General features: G+C 40.4%; 1 protein-coding gene across 5 annotated transcripts in view; it reads right to left on the minus strand.

The window, feature by feature from the left end:
* The window catches only part of pld1b (phospholipase D1b), a 90,690-nt gene that overhangs the window by 36,913 nt on the left and 37,586 nt on the right, over window positions 1-16,191 (minus strand). For 4 of the 5 annotated variants that reach the window (XM_037534175.1, XM_037534176.1, XM_037534177.1 and 1 more), the window contains exons 2-9: window positions 15,106-15,282; window positions 12,765-12,931; window positions 3,305-3,447; window positions 3,104-3,209; window positions 2,077-2,142; window positions 1,893-1,951; window positions 1,670-1,762; window positions 41-193 (exon numbers count right to left, since the gene is read on the minus strand). In XM_037534175.1, the coding sequence (XP_037390072.1) occupies window positions 41-193; window positions 1,670-1,762; window positions 1,893-1,951; window positions 2,077-2,142; window positions 3,104-3,209; window positions 3,305-3,447; window positions 12,765-12,931; window positions 15,106-15,250 (932 nt within the window). In that variant the 5' untranslated portion in view covers window positions 15,251-15,282. Of the gene's footprint in view, window positions 1-40; window positions 194-1,669; window positions 1,763-1,892; window positions 1,952-2,076; window positions 2,143-3,103; window positions 3,210-3,304; window positions 3,448-12,764; window positions 12,932-15,105; window positions 15,283-16,191 lie in introns of those variants that run through there. The other variant, XM_017685461.2, reaches the window with a different exon arrangement.

Here is a 16,191-nt window from a genome sequence, read left to right on the forward strand (position 1 = left end):
GAAATAGAACATCTGGCCCAGAAGACAGGAGCTCACAGACCTGCACAAGCTGTCAACACGGACTCCATGCTTGGTCTCGGTGTCTTTAGAATCCATTTTGACTGAGAACTCTTTGTCCACCAGGAGGACGAATGAAATGGCCCCTGAGTCAGGCTTCATATACAGGAGGAAGGAGTCCTTCACCACCAGCCACCTTCAGAGGGCATCATGCACGGCATCAACACATATACACTCAGGGGTCAGTTTATTAAGGACACCTACCTTGTATCTACACTCATTAAGTATTTTATCAGTTACACAGATTTTTTCAGTTGCACAGTTCATCAGCTGCTCTTTACTTCAATGGAAAGAGACCACTTTGGGACCACCACTGACCGGATAATATTTCGGCGACAGACCTAAATGATTTAAGAGTGTGCTGTGGTGGTACAATCAGGCGAACTACTGTTAATGTATCGCATATGTAAAAAAAAAAATCTGCTCCTGCAGTGCTGCACAAATAAAATATACATGCTATACAGTCCTGCGCAAATGTCAGAGAACACCCTTTATTCATTAAATTGCTAGTCAATTTTTCAGGAGACATTTCTGAAGAGATTAGTTGTAAGATATCATTTCAACTAAGAGGGTGGAAGCTCACCATGTTCTTGAGGGATATGTGTCGTTTTTTCTTATGGGTCAAAAAAACAATGCAGGAATTTAAATGGTGCGTTTTGTAAATGGCTCCCCAGTGCAGTCCAAGACGCTCTGAAAAACCAGAGACTGGATGAAGCCTGATGTATCAAGCTTTAACCATAAATCTGTTGGTTACCACATAATTTATGCCTGAAAATCAGCAACTTCTGATAGAGAATCAATTAAATCCACCATACTTTAAAAATAATACACCACTACCAAAATGGTCACTGTATACAAGTTATTTTTCAGGAGATATTTCTGAGGAAATGAGAAAAAAAGATCAGCCACTTGCATGATGAAGGTCAAAGGAAAATAAGTGGGAAAAACAGGGGTTTCCAAAACTTGGGAGTCCTGATTAAGAGCTACAGAGAAAATGGGCCTCATGACAACTATGCAAGACCTGTTGGACACCAAAACTGTCCCCATCAGATAAACAGCACTTAAAGCTTTCGTCTTTGAGAGAGAGGAGAAAATCAAGCTGCTTCAGATCTGAAAACGTCCACAGGTTTTTCTGTCCATCCTTCCACTGTGAGAAGACGACGCGGCGCTGTGGGTCTGAAAGGATGTGTAGCTGTTCAAGAAGAACCTCACTGAGAAAAGGAGACGAATACATCAAAGAAGCTGAACGATGGACTGACCACCCCAGAGTCCAGACCTCAACACCACTGAATATGGAAGAATACCCCTGCAGACTTCTGAAACTGAAAGCAAGTCCAAAAAAGGGAAACTATAATAAAGCCAAGGGAGTAAATACTGAAAAAAAATCATATCATCCTACTTATTAAGGATTCTGTTACATGTATGTTTTCTGTTTATTATCCTGACACTGAAATTTGACTGGAAACAGTCAATGAAAGGGTGGTCTCTGACTTTTAGCACTAAAGGAATGGAAAATGCTCAGCACAGTCTCAACACTGTTCTATAATTTAGAGCACACCTACAATATGGACACACGCAGACGAAGTACATTATGAATTCAGTGGACACTGACCGTTTCGACCAGCGGTAGCACATTTTGCTGTGGCCGCAGCAGTTGAGTCCAGGAATACGGTGACCCCCTGACCTTTTGTAAACCATGCCCTCCCTGAACAAGACGCAGGGCCAAAGAACAAGGATCAGTAAGTCAGATCTTCACAGTCATTCAATATACATTGATTTCTCTATCAATAATGTTGTTCTCCAAGCATCAGTTTCAATCAACAAAAAGTCCTTACAAGCCTTTTGGTCCCAAATCATGAATGAAGGACAGCTGACTCACATCAATGAACTCCATCTAAGGTAGACAAACGGGACATTTATCATATACATTGAGCAGCACAGTGTAATGGTCATGTCTAACATGTGCAGCTATTCTGAACAATCCTAATCAGAAAACACTGAATCCTCATCAGAACTCACTGTGGCATGGTAATTCCTGTACATTGGCATTTTTAGCAGTTTATTCAAGTAATCTTCCAGCTGTCTCTGTTAAAGGAAGAAGATCACATATGAATTCAGTGCAATGTAAACAATCTACACTGTGCAGTAGGGCTGAGAAATCTATAAGGTGTTAATTGCTATTGGGACATTGGCTGATATCACAGTTGTTTGCAAAAAGTTATCTGCCGAATTTAACATACTGGAAAAAAATGTGGCTTGTGCAAAACATATGGCACATTTTATGCTGTATATTTTATATTGTGTATGTCTATATGGTTTATTTTATTCCAACACATGAAACTCTGTAAATAAACACACATTGTGCACTAAAATTAGCAGAAAAATCACACATTTTGTTTGTTCCCTGCCAGTGATGTACTGACTTATATCTACTTAGAAAATCAACAAAGGATGTAATTTGGCCAGGGATCTTACAACCGAGGATGTCTATTAATCTTCCTCTTATTCACGTTCAACACATCTTCATAATTCAGAATTCTAAAATCTTAAATAATGTTCAACGTAAACATTTACATGTATTATTTTATATATTTTTTTCCAATAAAGACAAATTTGGCACTACAATTTGCCTTGGAGGGGATGAGTCAACACATTTTCGCTTAGAAACTCAACAAAATATGTAATTTGACCAGGGCTGCTCCATCATTTACATATGACTGTCGTTCATTCAGACTCATCCTCCTCTGCATTATGCCAATGAGTCCTCTAACCAATCACAGTGATTAGATGAATCAGGGTATTTATGTAATCCCCCATAAAAAATGTAGGTCAGTCTTTAACCATTTCGCACTATTGAAGCACCAGTGTGCTTCTAACATACTGCGATGCACAGGACAACCGCAACATATAGCAATGCATTTGCAAGACTAGTATTTCGTCGATATGTTACAGCCCCACTGTATATCAGACCAAACACAACATTCATGTTAATATAGCCCTTCATGTGTTGCGACAGATTAAACGTAACATTAAAAAGAAAACCAACCCTGCGGCTGGACACTTGCTCCTCCCTGACCAGTTCATCCCCTCCCCCTCTTGGCAGAGTGGGCATCTGACGCGTGTGTCTGACCGTCTGCCTCCGCTCTGTGTGGCTACAAGATGGCAGAACAGTGTAAGACAAAACAAATAAGTGGAAAGAGAAAGAGGACACTGTAGCTGTGATGGAGAAGAAGCGGCTTGTACTCACGTGCGAGAGGGCAGAGGGATCCTCAGTAAGGTCTTATAGGTTCGTAACTCTCTGTGCAGCTCCATGAAGTGCTTCTCCTTCCTTTTCACTATCCAGGTGAAGTTCCCATGTCTCAATTCGATTCTGAACACTGCAGGGAGCAACTGGAAGACAGATAATGCAGATAATGTCAAGGGGAACAATGACCGAGACCTTCCAGCGGTTTCAGGCTACACTGCAACTGTCAATGACGTCATTATTACAGTCTGGTTTATCAGAAGTATGACCTAATTTTGTTCATTTACATTTACATTTATGGCATTTGGCTGACGCTCTTATCCAGAGCGACTTACAATTTGATCGTTTTACACAGGAAGGCCAAGGTGGTGTTAGGAGTCTTGCCCAAGGACTCTTATTGGTATAGTGTAGGGTGTTTGCCCTGGTGGGGATTGAACCCCAGTCTACAGTGTAGAAGGCAGAGGTGTTAACCACTACACTACCCAACCACCCATACTTGTAGAAAAAAAACCTTACACTATTACAATGTATGTTCTTAATGAACTGGCAGTGATTAGGTGGCAGTTTGCATGACGATGCATACTTAAATTCCCCCAACTGCCCTCTATTACAATAAGACGCTGAGTCTGAAGAGTCTGAAGACACACATTTAGAAATGTTCTACAGGTTGTTGTTATACTGTTGTTGTTCAGTTAAGTAAAAAAATGTTTGTCTTTTGTTAAACACATGATTACATGGGTAATCGCCAAAATAAGGCCTACCCTGCCCCAAGGACTTAGCCCTTAACCCTCTGTTTTTGTGGTTTTACGGTCAATGCGTAGGGGTAGGGTGTCCCGATTCCTGTTGAGACAGAGGGGTGGGGTGAAGTGTAAGGGCTACATGGCCCTCCAAGCGGAGGTTTTTCAGAGGCACGCTCCAATCAGTGTTATGACAAAAGAATAGAAAGGCCGGTAAGATGGCTGAACAAGAAACCAAAGAAACCTAGAAATGTGAGAATTTTCTCTGTTAAAAAGTTATGATAAGCACTGTATCATCTTAGTTTAATGTTGTTTCAATGCACTTTGGTCCTTTTCTTCAGAATGAGCATAAAAAAATATCACTAAAAGCATGTTAACGTCTCAGTAGCTAGCTAGCTAAATCTCCCATTCCACCTTAAATAGTCCAGCAGTTCTGACGCCTGAAGCGCCAGAATGTAACTGCTGCTCCATTTAAGGTGGAACATCACCACAACATCTGACTTCAGCTTCACATCACTGAAGAATTAGGGGGGGGGTGATAATAAATAATTGCCCCCCCTCTTTTAAGGCGTCTGATTCTTTACCCTCCTCTGCTGTCACTGCAGATGGGCAGGGTCGCCTACAGAGCAGCGCTAGTAGCTGTTAATGAAGAAGTGATGCTCTCTTTTATTTGATGCTCCCACTTCATATTGAAGATTTCAACCACACCTTGTAAGAGGGGGTAGACAAGGTGGCAAAACAAGAGGCAAGGTGACATTCGAAAACAAAGGGGTGGGGTAAAAATGAGAAATGAGACTGGGCCTAAGCAGTACACTTCAAATGAAAACGATCGTGACACTTCCACTGTTGAAGATAACCAAATCAGTCTAATCAGTATTTGACCATTTGCCTAATGCACTGGATCACTGAGACCAGGGCTCACCTTCAAGCTTTTCACAACGGAATGGACAGATTTATCAATTAGTGCTCAGAGCTAGCGCTGTGGCTCTGTTTCAGCAATTTCTCACTGGGACTTTAGGGCACTGCTTGCAGGTCTCATTAATGTCCATTTTAATCTCATGGGGAGACTTATGGTTGCACTAACTTGCACAATGCAGCCATCATTTAATTATGTGTCTCTGGCCAAAGACAGCAAGCCATCTGTTAAAATTCTAGGAAGACATCAAACCTTTTCTGTAACTGAGAGCTGGGAAACTGACTTTTCTGCTTAGCATTAGGTTTATATGAAAATATATCGCTGTTATTGGGAAAAAAAAACTTTGTATGTACGAAATGGTAACTTTACAGGAGAAGGAAAAAACCTACTTTAATTTTAATGTAAGTCAATGGAACCAGACTTTGTTCCAAATCATTTTGGGTCATTTCTTTTAGTCCATTTATCACAAAAGTTACATACAATGTAAAAGGCAGTTTTTTTTTTCAAATTATATATAAAACATCAAATGGAGAAATGAGGTTTTCTTCTGACAACAGCGAGATATATATCAGGCGTAACATTCTGACCACCTCCCTGTTTCTCCTCTCACTGTCCATCTTATCAGCTCCACTTACTGTATAGCTGCACTTTGTAGTTCTACAGTTACAGACTGTAGTCCATCTGTTTCTCTGATACTCTGTTACCCCCTTTTACCCTGTTCTTCAGTGGTCAGGACCCCCATGAACCTTCACAGAGCAGGTACTGTTTGGGTGGTGATCATTCTCAGCACTGCATTAACACTGATGTGGTGGTTAGTGTGTGTTGTGCTGGTCTGAGTGGATCAGACACAGCAGTGCTGCTGGAGTTTTTAAACACCTCAGTGTCACTGCTGGACTGAGAACAGTCCAAATAGTACCTGCTCTGTGAGGGTCCATGGGGGTCCTGACCACTGAAGAACAGGGTAACAAAGTATCAGAGAAACAGATGGAATACAGTTTGTAACTGTAGAACTACAAAGTGCAGCTGATAAAATGGACTATGATCACAATGTTATGCCTGATCGGTATGCAGAGAGAGAGAGAGAGAGAGAGAGAGAGAGAGAGAGAGAGAGAGAGAGAGAGAGAGAGAGAGAGAGAGAGAGAGAGAGAGAGAGAGAGACACTGACTGTTACTGCAGCAAAAGGGGAGAAACACCCCAGTAAATACCTCTGATTTCAGATCAAACACCGACAGAGCAGGTGTCTACAAACGTTTAGACATATAATATTACACTGCCAAACACAATATGTGCTGCAGACTGATGTGTGTGGGTGCGGTCACTTGAAAATGTAGGGCAAACTCTACTGGAATTCACATAATATAAATGCAAGCTGCAAAATCATAACACATTTCATTCATCTCTCACTTCAAACCATTCCTGACTCCTGTAACACGGGTGTAATGACAGGAGTTCAGTGCTTTGCCAAGTATTAAGAATGCGCTTCAAAATGTATGTCACTTTCACACAACTGTGGCAGGTACTTCCTTTTACAAATGGGACAGAGGGTTTTTAGAGAGCTTTTCTGTCATTGCTTTTTGTAGACATTGCTAACAATAGTAATAGACTGCTTAGTCATCACTGGTCTGGGAGGCCCAATACTTTACACATCAACCCAGCGAGAGGCTGGCAATTCACTGATTAGTAGGATCAGGTGTGTCGGGAGCAATGAAGACATTAAGATGTGCTAAGCAAGGGGCTTCCAGTGCCAGAGTTGGGAAACACTGGTCTGTAGTATTGCCTTTGTAATAATCATAAACCCCATCAATGCCAGCATAAATCCTAGCTGTGAAATGGGTAGTTTATTGAGTATTATTATGTAAAACCTCACATAATTTTAACTAAATACTCAAAATTTCCTCTATTACTGTTAAGATTAATCATCTGTGTGTAAAGCACTCTGAGCTGCCACTGGTATAATAATAATAACTAGACGCACATTTCCTGAAAGAACTGCAAGAGTGCTTGAAAAGACCTGCGTGTGTGTCTGTCTGTGTGGTGTGTGTCTGTCTGTGTGGTGTGTGTCTGTGTGTGGTGTGTGTCTGTCTGTGTGGTGTGTGTGAGAGGGGGAGATGTATGGGTTTGAGGGGGAGGGGGAGTCATTCAAATGAACTGTCACTCTGTTATTATGCAGCTCTTAGTGGAGAAGCCTTGTTTGAGTCCGATTTGCACCCTCTGAACAAACAGTCATAACTCGGGAAATGTTTACTCTATCACTTAACCGGATAGATTGTGTGAGATAAGACCCCTTGAGGATTATTTTGATATAATGGTGTGTGTATTGAGGAGAAAATGTCTGAGTTATGACGAGTTAAACACAGAGAAAAATAAGCAGATTATGATTTTGAGAAATTTGCATGGGAGTGAATGGGGCAGTTTTCTGTGCCTAGTGCCAAACAAACGCTCAGAACTCTAAACCCAATTTATAAAATGATTAGATATTTAGAGGTTTCAGAAAGGACAGGTTTCTCTACCATGTAAAATTCAAACAGACTTTCTAGGTGAAAGTTTAAGGATTTTAAAGCAGATTCCCTGCATGACGGCGGCTGTGTCTGTGAGACTGAGTGGCCTGCTGTGATGTCATCGATGTCAGCTAGACGTTGAAGTTCTGAACATCCTGCCGTTCATTCTTATGGGAGGTTTTTAATTTTTAAACTTCATTTTATTAAAAACTACCAATCTGATCGACTCCAAAAATACAGAGCACAAGTCACAGTGCCGAGACCTTCGAAACGCAGTTTGAACGGAGTCTGTACGTAAGCAGTTCGGGCTGTATTAATCGCAGAACAGTGTGGAAGAAGAATAAGAAGTCTGAGAGATAACAATAGAGATAACAATAGAGATAACAATAGAGCGCTTCTTCAAGCTCTCTAATAATGATTTTACTTATATATCACCTTTCATGCCGGTGGCAGCCCTAAGTGCTTTACAGACAAGTGATAAAACAGCTATACAAGAAAGCTTTTGTCTTTATTTAGAATCAGAAGAATATGAAACCGATCAAATTAGAAGATAAAAACCACAAGACGTAGAGTTTTCATATGAATGCTGAGTTAAGGAGAGATGTTTTTAGATGCTTCGTAAAAGTGAGCACTGAACTTGACTCTAATAAAAGGTGGGATTGAGTTCCACAGTTTAGAAGCAGAATAACTGAAAAAGGCCTGTTTTCTGTATTTTACAGAGGGTATTTGTAGAACACCAAGGCATGAAAAGCACTCTATAAAAAAGATCATCATCATAATCATCATCATCATGCTACTCCCAGTGCTTACAGTGGTGTAACCAGGATCGTATAGGCCCCAGTGCGTGTTTACCCACTATGTTGTGTTTATGGTCACTCACTAAAATGAAAAATGAACACAACATTTTAAGTAAGGGGATTACTTAAGATTTTAGAATGATAAATATTAAATATTCCACATTACAGATGCATTATGAATAAGAGGTAGATATATACACCTCAGGACTGTATGTGCAGTGTTAATGGAAGCTAACCGGTATGTTGTTGGGAAATTGGATCTTTTTCTGAGTCAATGCTGTGCAATTGTGTTAGTATCTATTCAGTGATATGCAAAAGTGTGAACAGCCTGGTAAAATTACGTTTTGTTGATTTTCCAAGTGAAAATAAGTTAACACATCATCTACTGTGCAACTACAGTATGCAATTTCTATTTATTTGTTAAAAAAAAAGACATCCCATATATATTTATCCTTTATTTTCTTTCAGTCTGTGAAATTCAGCAAATAAATAGTAATTGTGCATTAAAATGTGCAGAAGTGTGTTCTCTGATGTGACAACTTACTTTCTCAATTAAGAAAATATGACAAGTGAGACCCAAACGTTTGGTCAAGCTAATTTGGTTATTTTTTGTTAGTGTGTCATGTTACAGTTAATTTACACGTTTCACTTTCATTATTCTTTTTTGGACGTACAAATGCAGTACATTGCTTTTACTCTATAGACTGTAATTGTGAGGACGCAGCAGATAACAGGGTGTTGTAAGAACAATTAACTACACTGCGCAGGTGTGGCCACTGGAAATGATCACCGAAGTATTCAAGCCTTACGGAGAACAAAGGTAAATTACACTGTTATTAAGTAAATTACATCTGCTTTGAATCCTTCTGATGTGTCTATGGCTCTACAATAACAACTCCAGTGACCTGCAAGATGTAGATTTATTGATACCTGGCATTTCCATGAGTCTTGAATGCAGCTTCAGGGATCTGATTTCATGACTGGAGGAAGGGTATCGTGCACATTTACTAGGCCTGTCTCTGACTGCATTTGTTGTCAGACAAAAATTTCCCACAAGTCCTTGTTTGTGTAAATGTATGGGCTGGTTCAAATACATATGATTAGGAATGTGCACAAGCACTCAGTGAACCATTTATGGAGCCAGTGTTCAAAAACTGAAATCCCTATCAGGTATTCAGCTGTTATTGTCACCGAAAGACAAGTGAAAATACATACACTCCCCGTCCCAGTTTGGCATTGTGCATTTTGATCTTCGGTTTGTGTGAGTGTAGCTGCTTGGCCATGTAAACCCATTTTGTGAAGCTCCTAACATGAAGTTCTCCAGGCAGTTTGCAGACATTGCTTCAAGAGACAATTTGGATCTCTATAACAGAGGACAGGCACTTTGCACTTCAGCACTCACTGTGAGTTAGGCTGTGGTTAAGCTGTTGTTGCTCCTAGATGCCTCCATTTCACAAAAATAGCACTTACAGTTGTCTGGGGCAGATCTAGCAGGACAGAAATTTCACAAACTGACTTGTGGCAGAGGTGGCATCCTATAGCAGTGCCATGTTTAAGGTCACTAAGCTCTTCAGTATGACCCATTCCACTGCCAGTGTTCATCTATCGAGACTGCAAGTGCTTTATTTTATCCACCTGGATCATAAGTCCACGCTATGTTGTTTGACAACCGGCAGGAAAAAAAAGCAAAAAAACAAATCATTTCCATCTGGAGTGTCACTTAAGGCACACACTAAAAAAATCAAGGGATTTTATTGTAGTATTAATTGGTATATCTGACCTCAACTGTGTGGTTGATTGTTTGTGACCATCCAAATTTCAAATCAGACCAGAATCGTACGATAATTGCGGCATTGGGTTAGGGTAAAAAAAATACTCGGGGGCAGATCAACTGATTTTTAAGATCTAATTTGTGATCTAATTTTCACAGGTGTTAAAACATTTGCAAAGCACTGTATATTAATGGGCCTTTATTGTGCTTATAATAGATGCAAATTTGCTCCAAAAGTTCTCTAGACACCGCTTATGAACTGTAACTGGAAATGCCATCCTCAGCATTAAGGTCGGTATATTAACTGACTTTCAACACACTGAAAGACAACACACCCTGTTTTCATGTTGTGCCTGGCTGTTTTGCCTCCTTGCTTTTTTGTCTTTAATCCTCCAGAGATGCTTAGTCGCTGCTGAGGAAAGGCATCCCAATTATCTGTTCCTGTGAACACCACACTACACTAAATAGATGATTAAGCAGTGCCAGACTTGTGCCACATGTGGTGCTTAAAAACTTAAAAAGCAAAAAAGAAACCCTCTGCTGCAGCCCGATCTAATCATAAAAAACCTGACATGATTATTTATATGGCTGCGAGCTGGGCAGCAGCTCACACTTTGGACGTCCAGACGCCTTCTCTTGCATAACGCATGCTGCAGGCGGGGGATGGTGTGGCGTCAGCAGCGTCAAGCCTAGAACTCCCAGTTTCACATTAACAGCTCCTACATTCTGACATTCTGAAGTCCATTGAAGATCCGTATACGTGGGCTATGATTAACACACTGATTGAAAAAGAACAGCTCAATTCGTATGAAGGAACTCCAGGAGGCATATCAAGTGGGTTAATATACATACGTAAGGTACTGTAAAAGTCTTCTAACACAGCTAAGAGAATGGAATAATGTGCAAAACCATACGTCTGGGGAGTAAGCGTTTACACCAGGGGTCGCAAACTGCTGGTCACCATAGCAACCCAGATAACAATCTCGCCCAGCTAGAAACTGTCAAGAACTAAAAAGTCAGCTTCTCGTTTGCCTGCTCTTATTTGAATTTTCCCAGCCCACCTTAAAAGTTGCAGCAGTTTGTTACTCTATTGGAGCATTCTGGCACCTCAAGTACCATTTAAGGTGGAACGGGGAAATTTAAGCAAGAAGCTGGTGAACAAGATGCGACTTCAGCCTCGTTAAAAAGCAAACGTTGAGAGATATCTGTGAAAAACTTTCCTGTTGGAGATGCAAGTAAAGCAGCTATAGCTGAGCTAAAGCTTCAAAGCAGTGCAAAGTAAGTCTGCATTTTTGTTTCAATTATATTTTTTTAGCCTATGCTGGCTCATTAGGACATACTGAGACATATTTACAGCCAAGATGAGATGTTGTGGCTCCCAGGGTGGTCTGATTTTTGTAGGAAGGACAAAATGGCTCTTCTTACCATTTAGGTTGCCAACCCCTTTTCTATATGTTCAAACACACTGACGTTGGAATAAAATAAACAAACAAATAAACAATACACTGCGATTTTAAGTGCATCAATTTGTTATCTTAATAATCTCCAAAGCTCTCCTCGAAGAAGTCTATTATTTACAGTTCTTATCCAATACCACGTTTACCTAATCAGTCTTTCAGTAAATAAAATCACGCTGAAATTTACACATTCATACAACAGCTGGAGTACAAGAAGAGGTCAGAAACCAAACCCATAATCTTCTAACCAAGTAATTAATTACTTTTTTTTTAATGTTATACACAGTTTTTACTGGCAAAAACCCATTCACTGTGTCACGACTGGCCCCTCCCAGTCCTCCATGTGCTTTTGTTTACCTCTGATCTTGTCCATGTCCTTCCTTGTTTTGATTCTTCCCTGTTCTGCCCACTTGTTTCTAGACACCTGTGTCTTGTTAACCCTCGTTGTTCTTGTATTTGAGCCCTGTATTTTCCTTTGTTAGTGGCTGGTCTTTGTATGGTGTTGTTGCTTCTGGCCTCCGTTGCGTGTCTATGTTTCTTTTTCGTAATGTCTGTCACTCAATCTCTCCGTGTTGGCTCTTTGACCCTGGACTGACTGGACCCTGATTATGAATTTGTCCCTAATAAATCTTGCTTCTCTCAGCGTATGCATCCACCTCATCATCGCTCCCTGGCATTACATACTGCCAGAACAAATAGATTTAAACAATTTTGTTAGCTGCCTAAAACCTTTCACACAATACTGCATATTGCTATCATATTCAGATCTTTTCATAAGGCCAGCTATTTCTCTACACTGCATTAACAGTTCATGATGAATAGACCAATATAAACAATCCCAAATGACTTGCAAGAAGATCTTACACTTAATACATTTAAGTTAGGAAAGTTTTTTTTTTTCCTCCTTTAAACTTGTCGTTTTGTAGGTATGAGGTTAGATTTTCCAGTTTTGCTACAACAGCGCTGACCTGTACTCTACAGTTTGAGGACAGTGGAACCTACTTGCTGCCAGTTGATCAGATGGAGAATCTAACACCAAATGTGTATCTGAATTTGATTCAAACGTCATGTTATGTTTAGCATCGTACAAAAATCAAAGACGTACCCTTGTTTACTCAATTTCCAGTAAAAATGAAAGCCTGTTTTGACCAGAAATGAAATAAACAAAAGTACAGTCTCTGGCTTGTTATACTGCATAAGGCCAAGTACACATTACTGGCCTGGGTGATGCTGACATTACAGATCAGCAGTACAGATCTTAAATACGAGATTCACAGGGAATCTGACCTTAGAGACACTCCTCTGGTTGGTGATACTGAAGCGATCCTGTGGAGAGGCGAAGCGCTCCACCTCCTGAATTTTGGCAGTGATGGGAATAGATGTGAGGAAGACTCGGGCCCCCGGCTCTTTGAAGCCTGTCGTCTTATACACAGCAGAGAAGGGGATGCGGGAGTCTGCAGGAACAGAGCAGTGCGTTAGTAACTGGCCACAGCAGTACAAATACTCAGATAAGTGTTTAAAGCAAAAATATGAAGTTGTTTAAACTCATTGTTATAGTAATGCTTGAATTAATACTGTGGAACTAAACCTCCAACAAAGGCACACACACTCCTCATATTCAGGCAGGAATATCCTCAGTAATAAAGGCATCACTACACGTCTCGTTTAGTAACATGATGCCCAAACAAACGATTTGCTCAGACACTTTATTTAGTCTGGAACCTATGCAGCTCCGTCTGAGGACTATTTTAGAGTGAAAACAGGGCATTTTTGCTCTGCTGCAACTCAGTTGTAACCCATACTAGTAATTATACACCTACCCGTAACATACCATGCAGAAGTAATTCAGTATGCTTAGTTGCTTTGTTTCAGCAACAGGAGCTGTAAGGGTGGGATAGACCAACTGGGGTCCCAGTGGACTAGGGCTGAAATCCCTTTTATATCGAAATTATAAGTTGAAGCAGTGAAATATTAAAATCACAAGAGCAGCGATTTTATTACAGTTCGCATAATCAACAATGCCGGGTTACGTTTTAAGCAAGGAAATGTTTCCTAACAAACAGAGAGCTGGGAACATTTAGACCAATCAGAAGCAACATTACATCAGTGTGTCATGACATCTCAACCACAAATAACTGGCACTTTGGCGCACACACTCAGCATTCAAGCCTTAAGCCAGAAAAATAGATTTGCTGGTGTTCTTGACTGTAATAACAGGCTTGGAGCTCAGTTTACAGAGAAATAATCATCACAATTTAAATCGCAGTCAGAACTAGTCTATGTTCACAGCACAAGCCCTACTGTTCAATTCTATTTGTTAGCTCTACATGTATGTTTGTGTCCATCTTATCAGCTCCACTTACTGTATAGCTGCACTCTGTAGTTCTACAGTTACAGACTGTAGTCCATCTGTTTCTCTGATACTCTGTTACCACCTTTTACCCTGTTCTTCAATGACCAGGTGATCAGGACCCCCAGAATTTTTCTCAAAACCTCCGACTCCCCCAGAATATGAACACTTTCTCTTTTTATCCCCTTCAACCAATAACGTTACCCCAACAGCATTTCTTTAATGTAAGTGAGTATGACTGGAGGGAGGCATTACATGTAAGGGTCGTTCTCCATTTGGAGGGGAAACCGTGTCACAAAGGTTGCAAGGCTTAAAAAGAGATGCTTAAAATATTAGACACAGCTTCAAAAGTCAGTATGTACATTTACACAGTTGAGCTAAGATTAAATTACACTTTTCCTTTATGATTCTCTGATTTTTCTGTTTTCATCCAGTTTCAGAGTCGCGCTGCATCTGTAAAACAGCTCATCACAAATCTAATTTTCAACATTTGAGAACCCATTTTTAATACAAAACAAATATTTTAGGAGGTTTAACTCAGGAATGTATATAAAAGAGATTCATGTTTACTTTTTATATCATTAACGTTAAACTACATTTAAAAAATGTGTATTTTATGTAATAAATTGATTTGTCTGAGATTTTGGTCGCTGGTGTTATCAGGACTCTTATTTTACATTTTAACAGTGTTTTCAGCTCTATTAAACTGCTTCTTTGGGTCGAGGCTCATCAGAGAGGAAGCGTCTCAAGGCATTAGAAGGCGAGTCACACTCACTCGCTATATTTCATTAATTTATTAATAATTTTGTTTTTCTAGCAGCTCATAACTTGTGTGTGTCACTGGTGTTCTGTGCTTTAATGACTGGGTATTTTTATCAAAATAATGCCATATTATCATATTTATTACTGATTTTAAACAGTTACACAAGGTTCACCTGATCAGCCACCGAGTCAGCCGATTTACAGAATCCTCAGTTTTAACCAGAACGTCACTGGAGTCACCGTCACTGGTGTTACACCATATTCATACAACACCAGTGACTGTAAAACATGTTTGGAGCTCTTCTTTTTCCCTCACATATGATAGGAGATGTTAATGGACATAGTAAGATTATTTAGCTTTGGGATGAAAATAATTGATTTTTAAAAAATGCATCCACCTGAATTCCCACTCCAAATGGAAAATGACCCTTATACCCTTGTTCCCCTCACGGCAGCCCGCGATCCACCCCCTCACTAAGGCATAGAAGTCCATAACTGCTCCACTTCCTCTCTTACCTGAGTTGTTACCATCCTGCCCATCATACACCTCCTCTCCATCTCCAATGTCCAGCTCACGTGTGTCTAGGTTCTCCATGATCTCCATCATGTCTGTGGCCACCAGCTGCAGAGTACTGGCTGTAGGATCCTGCTGTTGCAGCATGGCTAACACTCAGCCTGCCGGCCAGGGCTGTCCTGTACCACAGACACAGCATAAAAGCATTAGAACATCTACCCAGTCATGTTTGCCTCAAGCAATTATTTAGACAAAAATCTAACTTTTCTAACAATTTTCTCCATCTCTAATATATACACCTATAATGATGTAATATAACACACACACACACACACACATATATACACACACACACACACACACCCTTGTTTCTCCACTCATTGTCCATTTTATCAGCTCCACTTACTGTATAGCTGCACTTTGTAGTTCTACAGTTACAGACTGAGGTCCATCTGTTTCCCTGATACTTTATTACCCTGTTCTTCAGTGGTCAGGACCCCCATGGACCCTCACAGAGCAGGTACTATTTGTGTGGAGTTCATTCTCAGCACTGCAGTAACACTGACGTGGTGGTGGTGTGTTAGTGTGTGTTGTGCTGGTCTGAGTGGATCAGACACAGCAGTGCTGCTGGAGTTTTTAAACACCTCAGTGTCACTGCTGGACTGAGAATAGTCCACCAACCACAAATATCCAGCCAACAGCGTCCTGTGGGCAGCATCCTGTGACCACTGATGAAGGACTAGAGGATGACCAACACAAACTGTGCAGCAGCAGATGAGCTGTCGTCTCTGACTTTACATCTACAAGGTGGACCGACAAGGTAGGAGTGTCTAATAGAGTGGACAGTGAGTGGACACAACGTTTAAGAAAGGGACAAACATTGATAATTTGGAGATGAATGGAATTATTTACATAGTAAGTGGAGCTGATAAAATGGACAATGAGTGTAGAAACAAGGAGGTGGTCATAATGTTATGCCTGATCGGTACATAATGTATGTATATTATGTCGCTGTTCTCGGAAGAAAACCTTGTATCTCCAAAATGGTAACTTTACAGGAGAAGGAAAAAACAGACCTTACTTTTTAA

This window comes from Pygocentrus nattereri, chromosome 24, assembly GCF_015220715.1.
Source record: "Pygocentrus nattereri isolate fPygNat1 chromosome 24, fPygNat1.pri, whole genome shotgun sequence".
Taxonomy (NCBI): Eukaryota; Metazoa; Chordata; class Actinopteri; order Characiformes; family Serrasalmidae; genus Pygocentrus; species Pygocentrus nattereri.